Genomic DNA, 10,073 nt, shown 5'->3' with positions numbered 1-10,073 from the left:
TGCGCTCTATAAAATTGTGATGAGTGAAGCACGACCTTGGACAGGGGAGGATGGCAGTCACTTACAAGTACGGGAGCGTGGCGTGTGCGGAATCGCCAGCCAGGACGAACTTCCCCGCGGGGTGGACGAACGACGCCGGTGGTTCATCAACTTCCAGAAGGGACCATTTGAGAAAGTCATCGGCGATGTCCAACAGCTTGCGCATCTTGGGATCCCAGTCCTGGAAGAACAGCCGCAGCTGCTCGACGTTCTCCGGGCGTGGCCCGATAAAGACCTCGTCTGGGGTCGCCGGGCGGGTCAAGACGATATTGAAAGCATCTTTCAATGGGTAGCAAATGGCCAAGCTTTGAGGGCCCATCCAGGTGTGGACACACGGTGGTGACACCAGATCATTCATGTCTGAATCCAGGATGGCCGCAATTGGGACGACGATGCGAACAACGGTGATGCCCGTTGGCCGGGGGTTATTGGGCCTCTGAAGGAGAGCGGCACGACACATGGATTGGGGACCATCTGCACCAATGACCAGATCGACTCTCAGTTCCTCCCGGCTTCCAGAGAATCGGATGACGCCGTTGGGGAAATCCGATGTCTGGCTGTCTATGGCCACTCCGAGACGGATGTGGGCACCCCGGGCGACTGCTTCTTCGTACAGGATCTTGCGCAGATCTGCTCGATGAATGACCAGGTACGGAAGGCCGTACTTGTCCTGGGTGTAGGGATCCAGGTTCATCTCCCGCAGCAGCTCTCCATTTCTGTACGATCGCAGGACGATTGCCTTGAGGTGAGCAGCCCTGTCATAGACGCGACTGAGGACGCCGGCATCTTTCAGGACTCTGCAGGAATTGACAGGGAGCTGGATGCCGGCGCCAATCTAGATAAACCTACATCAGCAAGCGGATTATTCTGGAACGAAGACGAGGGTGACTACCTCTCGCAGTTCGACATCGCGCTCGAGAACGGTCACTCTGTAGCCAGCGTTCCGGAGGAAGATGGCTGAAGCGAGCCCCACCAGTCCTGCACCGACAATCACAACGTGGAAGTTGGAAGGGAACGTTTCAACTGCCATCATGCTTATGCTTGTGCTTATTGCTCCCGCTGCAACTCCGTCGGTGATATCACCGGCCTTGGAGATTCGGCATTTATCTGAGCTCGGTCATCTGTCTTGTTGTGTCTGCAGTTGGTGGGGCTGTAAGATTAGTTTCCTGTCTCCAGATTAGCAGCGAGTCCGCGATTAGAATACTATTGGAATGACCAAGAGCACACAACCCACTCTCGACTATGTTGGTGTAATCGACATAGCGGTAGAACTGTGCATGCAATAACATGCCGTTATCATCACGTGGCAGAGAATAGATGTAAGCTTGTCCAGTTGGAGAGAAATGTCCAACACGTGATTCGAGGCGTATCAACCACACTGCATGCCGTCTCCCTACAGCGATATATTATCTTTAAAACCGTTATTAGTTGTTGTTCTGGGTATTGCTTATAAAGGACGAGGGATATCCAGCGCGATTATACCTAGGTCTATATCGACATCGATGTATAATATAATCCTGGTTAGTAGTAGGTACTGTGTACATGTACAGTACATATCTGCTCCATATTATATTTATGGACAGAGCAAACAGAGAGGACGCAATTATTATTACTATTACTACGGAGTACTGTATTCTTATTCTACAATCCACAGTCGTAGCACCAGGTGACTTTACACATCTGTTGCACTTAGCACGAATCATTAATTGGTTACATACAGTAGCAGAAACTTTATGACCTGTATCTACCTATTCAATTAATTGTTAACTTACTATTAATTTATTTCAATTGATCAGTTTTCAACTTTGGTTGGCTCCACGGATGAAAGAAATCATTGCTCATCGTCCGAGTCCAAGCCGGTCTGTCCACATGGAGGGGTAAGTAAGTCCTGATCCTATACCTAACCTACCTAGGTAGGTATTACAGCACATACTAGTAACTAGGTACTCCGTAAGTCAAGATCACGGACCTCGGGCAAGCTATTACCTGGGAGGAGTCGGGAACCGAGGAAGATCCACCTATCGTGCATTATTATTATTATTATTATTAGGTCCGTACCTAAATACCTACCTAATCCTACCGCGGGATCAGGCCGCGTGGGGGCCAAAGCTTATGTATCCACCGTGGCCCGTAGGTAGACGCAGTACCTACCTCCGGAGGCCCGAGAATACAGTACTCGGTAGGAGAGTAATAATGATAATAATAATTAATCGGAGTTCGCCATGGGTATTCCCGACGGGCCTTTTAACTAAGTACTCCGTACCTGCCTGCAGATGTTCTCCGTAAGAATAACGAGGAGGCGATTCGAATCCTTCATGTCTGACTCTGACACCCCTTGTGGATGTACATGTATTCTTCTGTGTATAGTGACTGGTTCCAATAGTAATACAACAATCAATCCATCATGTGGACTGGACGGCTGAAGACCAGCCAAAAAAAAAAAAAACAAAAGGACTGACTTCCAGCGGAGGGAAAATCCAAGAAAGAGAGAAAGAAAGAAATGAGGGAATGATGGAAAGATCCAAGTAAGAAATGAAGAAATGATGCAATGGAACTATTCAAGAAAGACATGACGATGCAATGGCCATTCTTAGTATATACAATAAAAGAGGAAAAATGCCGCGCGAGCGTACTCTATACTATATCTATACTAAAGGGAACCAGTTACCGAAACGATTGGCGGGGTCGTATTTCTTCTTGAGAGCCAACAGTTCAGGCAGGCTGCTTCCGTAGACGTTTTGCAAAGGGTCGTCCCCGTGAGCGAAGTTGATATACCTAACGAGAGTTAGTATGTCAGTCGAAGAAAGAGAACGAGAACAGTAATGTTAACATACGAGCTGTTCTGAGAAAGACCATCCGTAGCACGGATCATGTCCCGAACCTTGGCACCAAACGCGTTGGCAGTCGCATCCAGGCTGGCGTCCGTGTACCACGGGATCGCGATGGCATGGAACTTGACGTTGCGGAAAGGGTAGGAGGCCGGTGCAGTGGCCCCAATGGACTCAGATTCAGCGACGGGATAGCATTCGACCAAGATGGCGCTGTTGCCCGTGTTGGGGTTCTGGAGGAACGCGGTGTATTCGTCCCAGATGGCCAGCCAGGTTGCCGGGTCCAAATTGTTCGCCGAAGCGCCGTACGCGGCTTTGCGGTCGCCCTTGACACAGAATGAATCACCCGCGGCATTCCACTCGTTGTACGGCAGGACCGTCGTGCCGTCCAGTTGCGGTCCGATGGCGTAGAGCGAGGCGAAAGCCTCCTGACCCGCGGTCGCGTTGCCCAGGTAAAATGGCAGGGCAATGACAGTCGGGGTATAATCTGGTGCACCTGATGTGGTGTAGTAAAAGTCGATCTGCATCTCCGGGCCGAGAGTGAGGTTGTTGATCGCACCCACGACGGCTTCGATCTTGCTCGCATTGTAAAACAGCGGACCCGTCCAGGCCGTATTGTCTGCCTGGGCAACAGGATACGCTTTCACGGTGGCCGAAGTCACAATGCCGAAATTGGGCCCAGCGCCTCGAAGAGCCCACCACAGATCCGCTTGACTCGGGTTGACGGTGATCTGCTGCCCGGATGCATTGACGACGTTGAGGGAAATGAACTGATCGACTCCCAGTCCGTACAAGCCCGCCGTCCGACCCAGACCGCCTCCCAGCGACGCACCCAGGAAACCGACGCAGTTGCAGGTGCCCGTGTAGATGCGGGCGTTGTTGGCCCAGGCGGCGTCAACCACTTCCGAAATACTGGCGCCTGCTTGCACAGTGGCCTCGTTCCCAGCAGAGTTGAAGGTGATTTGGTTCAGGTTTCGCAGGTTGATGAGCATACCGCACTCGGTGAGTCTGTCCAATGTGATGGACCAGCCGTTTCCACCATTTTGCGCCAGGAAACTAATATTGTGCTTGACAGCGTATTGAACCTGTTGGAGTCAGTATCCCACCAGCTGAAACGAACGAAACGAAACGAAGAAGGACATACAGCCACCGCAACATCGTTCTCTGTCGACACGTTGACTACCGTGCCCGGAGTAGGCTCGTCGTACTCACTCCATCGCGGCACGGAGGTCGTGTTACAGAAGATGGTCGCCTCCGAAGAGAGCAGCGGTTGCAGAGTCTTCTGGATTGTCGTGCAGGGCATGCAGCTGTTCCCCTGGGCCGCAGCGGACGCCAGGAGGTAGAACGGCAGCAGGGCGAGGAGGGAGAAAGCGACCATGTTGGAGGACTATATAAGCGCCTACCAGGGCGCTGCCAGCAAGCTGAGCTGAAGGAAGAAAAATGAAAGTGATGGATGAAGAGGTTTCCAGCCAAGAATCTGGGGGAAAGATTGGCTAAAGTATCCAGCACTTTAATTATTATACTCCTCGATCTGGTTCTCCTTAGCGTCGACCACGTGGGAGATGCAAGCAGCAGGGAGGCCTTTTTAGAATCATGCAGCGATGCCAACATGCCTGCCTGAATCAACTAACCACCGCGCGTATTACGGGCCGCATCCCGCTTCCTCAGCCTTAGACAGCGATGATGAACGCCTGATCTCGCGGTCTGATCCCCGCTATCCCGTACTTCCTCGGAATCCAGGCTCGACGGTGGGAAGTGGCTCGCATTAGAGCATTCCATTCCAGACCAATGTGAACAGCCAACGGTGATGTCTGGGCCAATCAACCGATTATCCGAGGCCAAGGTGGTATTTAGGTTAATTTGAGCACTTTAGTTCGTGAGGGGCCGCGTTCTGGAAGCATTCCGCAATGTTGGAGGCGCGTGCCACGCAAGCCTCTCCGCTAGTAGTCATCTCTTGAGTGGCGTATTATAAGAAAATGCTAAAGGAATTATTGGGCTGGTATGAAAGAGTCGAAAGACAGCGTTGGTGATGGCTCGGACATTGGAGGCTGTGAGATGAAGGTTGTCGAAGGATTATAGATACGCCCCCAAAGTGGTTAGCGCGATTGTTTACCTAAATAGGAAGGCAGTCAATCTCAGCACCTGACCTGCAGCCAAAACGTTACCTAAGGTATGCACAGTACATTAGAACAGTAACCCCTGTTCCTAATTAAGACATTGTCAAAGCGTTAATATTAATACTCTGCGCTCGTACTACAGTGCACCTTTCATAATGGCCAGTAATCTCCCAATATGTGGACATGTATACAGGTACTTGGATATGCTGTCCAGGTAGGTGCTTCGCATTTCCAAGCTGAAAGGATTAAGCCTGCTAACATGAGGACAACCCAAGGAGACTCGGATTACCTAGCTATATATGTAGAGCCGTGATGAGGTCCACGAGCTTACCTAATACCTACCTAGGTAGGTAGGTATGCTCCATACCTAAGGTACGAAGATAGGTTTCCCGGAGGAGCTTCCAGTGGTACTCCCCGTATGGAACCCTGGATACTCCCCAAGAACTCCGTCGCGTCATTATGCACGTACTTTTTGCTGTCTGATGCTCACTACCTCTCTTCAGACTATTCCTTGGGAATTGCCTTTTGTCTGACTCGGTTGGTAGAAAAATATCGTAAGAAAAAGGAATATTTAGTTGTAACTGGTCCCTCGATGAATCGCTAATCATATGATGTCAATCGTACGGAGTCAGACAGCAGTAGTGAGATAATAATCCTGGCTACTAAATTAAATAATTGATGTAAAATAACTAACAACCCGTGTGGCTGCACTGGTGTACGGAGTATTACTTCTGGCAAGATAGTGTACTTACCTAACTAGGAAGGTACCGGGTCCGTTCGCATGGTTAATCTCATTGGCCACAACCCCTCTTTCGCGGGCTGCAACTAAATTAATGTCGTCGCAGTGGCCCTTTACTCGGATCCTGCCATTGGAATCTCTCAGGATTGATATTAAAATTGAAGAGGCAGTCTCCCTTATCAATAAAAAAACTGACTCAAGAAATAGCAGTTATATATTATGAAAAGTTCAATTACCTCCATTGGACTATATCTGTGAACCATGACGCTTGTTTGTCCCGTACTTTTAATACACTATCTGCGGAGTACCGACGTAAGGTATATTTGTTTGTTTTAGAGCGTTATACCCTAGGTATGTATCTACTGTAAGGCCTGATAGGAAAGACCATAAGGAAAGAAAATAATGATCCTGACAGACAAAGGAAGGGAGATGAATTGTAAATTTTAATTTTTTTTTTAGATCAGCTTCATAATTTCTTTAACTACCGCCATTCCCGTAACGTTACTAATTACCTACATAGGTAGCATACGGAGGGATATTAAATACCGAGTACGGAGTACTCGGTACTACCCACCCACAAGTTAATTGCTGCAGAACCTTAAGGTTAAAGGTTAAACCGTTACGTCCATGGACGGCCTACTCTGTAATTTCCAAAAAGAGGGGGACAGCTACAGATCAGAACACAATCATCATACAGTATCCGTAATATGGCGGTTCCTATAGGGCCTTCTCGACTTTGGGAAAATCATTAGTTTCCTATTTTTTTTTGGACTCTGATTACCTACCTCCCTAGGGAGGTAGTCAGAATTTATACTACTAGACATGTAAGAAAATACCCTAATTAATTGCCCCCATTTTGGAATATCTGCATGGTTGCAATCCACGGTAGATCACCTTTGTCCCCAGTGCCGTGTGGCCGTGCCGACTTACAGTACTTGACTGTTGTGATCTGAATCCTTTCAAGGTCGTAACTTCGACTAACATGTCGCTCTGTTCACATTTGAGAGTTAATACCAGAATTATCATAATTATCAAAGACATTAAAGGAATGCTAAACGCAAATTGTCCTTTTTTTTTTTCTTTCTTTTTTCTGTTACCTGCATTGGGATTGGGAAAAGACAAGTATCTATATAAATCTAGTCAAGTATTGTTATCTACTCCATACAACCAATCGACAGTGACACACCCTGGAAGGCAGATCTAAGGACCAAGATACTCTGTGCTCAATCGACGTTTGGAATTTTGTTCCAGCAGATCTGCAATTTGCAATCTGCAATCTTCATGCGATCGGTTCATCGCTTCAAATTGAGATCGTCGCTCCAGATCTGATGCAGATCCTCGAACACAAAGCAGGACTTCTGTCGTCACTCGAAACTGTCGGTGTCTGGGGAAGGGATATTTTCCATGGATAAGATAAAGTAATGGGTTACACGTGCTCTTGGAATGCGCGATAGATGGAATGTGACCGTTGAGGTTCCATTGGCAATAGGTTAGGTTTCCAGAATATAGCCCCGTATAGTTAATTTAAGCATTAATTGATAGTTTAATGAAATGAAAGGAACGTGTTCAACAGAACAGATTGAGAATCCAAGGTCTGCAAATGATCTCATCACGTTTCCTAGGCCAAATTGGAGACTTCTCCGGCATTCAACTATTCCTCAGGGTACCTACCTGATAGTTAGTAGAGTTATCACTATTTTCATGGGGCCGAGTCTGGTTGATAAGAACCGGGCGATATTACCGGGGATCCTCCGTCAGATTGCCTATCAGCGCCACCTGTCAATCCTGAAGAATCCTTAGTAGGAGGAACTAACTAGGCCCGCACGCTAGCCTCCCTGCTACTTACTTAGTTTAGTAAACAACTCTTGGGTTGCATGGATGGAGAATGTGGGCTGCGGCAGTTCACTGAGTGAACTGAAGGCTGAGGACATGGCTCCCCCACGTCAGACCTGCCTTCACTCAGTTGACTTGTATATGGTATACACCTGTCGATTACCTAGAATCCATCATCGGTAGGATCATCGACACCATGTTGCAGTCATATTCGCAGTCGCAGATGATAGGCATTGGCATTGCCTTTATGATCCTGCCGATCGTCTTTGTCGGCCTGCGCGTATGGGCCAAGGCGATCGGGCGGCGGAAACTGAGCTTGGACGACTACCTGATTTTTGTGTCGCTGGTAGGAGCAGAATAATCAAAGAAGAACCAATCCAGGTTGACAATGCTAACCTGCTCTAGGCGTTCGCAGTGGGATGTGCCATTGTCCAGCTTATCGGTAGGAATAGATGTCCACAGGCTACAGGCTATACAGCTGACTTCTGCAGCGGCCGTGGACGGCCAACTGGGACAGCACCAGACAGACGCACCGGATGGCCAACCGCTTCTCGACGATCCTCGATTTCTCACCTATGAAAGGGTAAGACACGACCTGAGTATGCTGGATGCAGTCAACATTCTGACTGCTGCAGTGCAAATTCGCGGTACTGTTGCTGTCGGTGCTCGGGCTCGGTTGCGCCAAGGTGTCCATCCTGCTCTTCTACCGCAGCATCTTCTCGACGGGCAGGTTTCGGATCGCCTCGCTGATCATGCTCGTTATTTCCATCTCCTGGACGATCTCCTTCTTTTTCGCCTACCTCTTTACCTGCTACCCGATCACACCGCTGATCGAGCCGTTCTATGGCAACCACTGCGTCGACACCCTCCCGATGTGGTACGCGTCGTGTGTCAGCGATTCCATCATCGACATTTTGATTCTCACGCTGCCGCTGCCGATTGTGATCAGATTACACCTGCCGTGGAAGCAGAAGATTGCTGTGGTGGCCATGTTCTTGTTGGGAGCGACGTGAGCACATTCTCTCTGCGGACGCCTTCGAACATTGCTTTGCAGGACTGACTGCTTCCAGGGTGTGCGCCATCAGTCTGACCCGAATGAGCGAGGTTTTTATCGTCGGAGGCGAGTTTCTGGAGCACTACAACGACGAGACTTGTATGAACCCCCTAGCAGTATACTATCGATCTGGCTGACCCTGCAGACTACACGTCTCCCGTCTTCTTCTGGACGACCATCGAAATGGCCCTGAGCGTCGTCAGCGCCTGCCTACCGACGCTGCGTCCTCTCTTCACGCACTACTTCCGCCTCTCCCCCAATCCAACGAACAAGGCCTCCCTCCCGTTGAATTCGCTCTCCAGCTCGGGAACGCGGTTTGGCCGCAGTCACCGGTTTTCGGACAAGCTGGACCATGAGATCTTGATGAGCAACACGAATCAGCGGCAGTCGAGTGCGGAGGAGTCGGACAATGCTGCTGCCATTTCGGTGGAGCAGCACATACAGGAGTCCAGAGTATAGATCGTTTCCTTTGTTTTTTTTTTCTATTTTTTTCTTGATGTGTCGGAATATTGCATGTGCCTAATGACCATGATTCTATTATGTACTGTATATAGCTGTATGTATACCCCGTATGCCATGTCGATATGGATATCATTGTAGAATAATCCTGAATAATCCGATTTCCGCCGCAGATTGGTGGAACCACTCGTCCGGTCTCAGCGGTTAGCCTAACTTTGAGTCAACTGGCTTGGCTCCAGCTGTACCGGTAACAAGGGACCTATCTAATCTTACCAAGTTCTAACTCTGGCACGGTGGGGATGGGCGGGATTCTTTACTTGCAAGTTGCACGTACTAACTAGGTAGCTGGCCCCTGGATCTACATCGACCACTTCTTGCATGTATTCCACGCATTGTGGTTCCATCTGTAGCTGCATGGACATGGACAGTAGTTTATTAGTCACAGTAACACAAATGGAGGGAATTTGGCATTGTAATTGACAGTTGTTGACAGTTGTCCACTACCGTACAAGATAACTAATCTCGGAGGGGCCTTTCCGAGCCCCTCACCAAGATGCAGCATCAGCTGTTTCTCTCTAATGTCAATGCATAACAAATGCATTCTCTCAGCTCAGCTAGATGTCTCAAGATCAGATACTGGCTAGTGACATGACTGATGTTGACAGGGGTGAGCGACCAACGGTCAACGAGCACTGCCACCCGCTTCTAGCTACCCCTCCTTCCTCATCTCTTCCATACTTGCTTATAACGTGCTCTGATCTGCTGCTTAAGAGCCCACTCTATCTAACACTCGCATTGCAGCTCTTCTCACTTGATCACTGAGCATGACTACAGCTGACTACATCATCGTCGGAGGCGGCCTGACAGGCTGCGCCGTGGCAGCGCGTCTCAAACAAGGCAGTCCCTCCGCCGACGTCCTCATCCTCGAAGCAGGACCCCATCCCAAGGACAACCCCAACACGACCTCGTTCTTGGGCGGCGTCTCCCTGCTGGGCTCCGACCTC

At 49.3% G+C, this 10,073-nt stretch overlaps 3 protein-coding genes across 3 annotated transcripts; 1 reads left to right on the top strand and 2 right to left on the bottom strand.

Annotated features, from left to right (window-relative positions):
* Positions 1-61: 61 nt before the first annotated feature.
* On the bottom strand, positions 62-1,069 carry VTN77DRAFT_3771 (uncharacterized protein; the record flags this gene model as incomplete). The annotated part of the gene is made up of 2 exons (XM_069419756.1): positions 62-874; positions 932-1,069. 2 exons carry the CDS (start codon positions 1,067-1,069, stop codon positions 62-64), a joined length of 951 nt encoding a protein of 316 aa, XP_069278121.1.
* Positions 1,070-2,684: 1,615 nt separating this feature from the next.
* On the bottom strand, positions 2,685-4,245 carry VTN77DRAFT_3770 (uncharacterized protein; the record flags this gene model as incomplete). The annotated part of the gene is made up of 3 exons (XM_069419755.1): positions 2,685-2,814; positions 2,874-3,952; positions 4,012-4,245. 3 exons carry the CDS (start codon positions 4,243-4,245, stop codon positions 2,685-2,687), a joined length of 1,443 nt encoding a protein of 480 aa, XP_069278120.1.
* Positions 4,246-7,752: 3,507 nt separating this feature from the next.
* VTN77DRAFT_3769 (uncharacterized protein) lies at positions 7,753-9,069 on the top strand (the record flags this gene model as incomplete). Its single annotated transcript, XM_069419753.1, has 6 exons — positions 7,753-7,902; positions 7,962-7,998; positions 8,048-8,139; positions 8,192-8,565; positions 8,627-8,709; positions 8,756-9,069. 6 exons carry the CDS (start codon positions 7,753-7,755, stop codon positions 9,067-9,069), a joined length of 1,050 nt encoding a protein of 349 aa, XP_069278119.1.
* Positions 9,070-10,073: the final 1,004 nt, after the last annotated feature.

The sequence above is a fragment of the Rasamsonia byssochlamydoides genome, assembly GCF_041956645.1.
Source record: "Rasamsonia byssochlamydoides strain NRRL 3658 unplaced genomic scaffold VTN77scaffold_27, whole genome shotgun sequence".
NCBI lineage: Eukaryota > Fungi > Ascomycota > Eurotiomycetes > Eurotiales > Trichocomaceae > Rasamsonia > Rasamsonia byssochlamydoides.
Note: the sequence above shows the minus strand (reverse complement) of the source record. Positions and strands in the feature narration are given on the sequence as shown.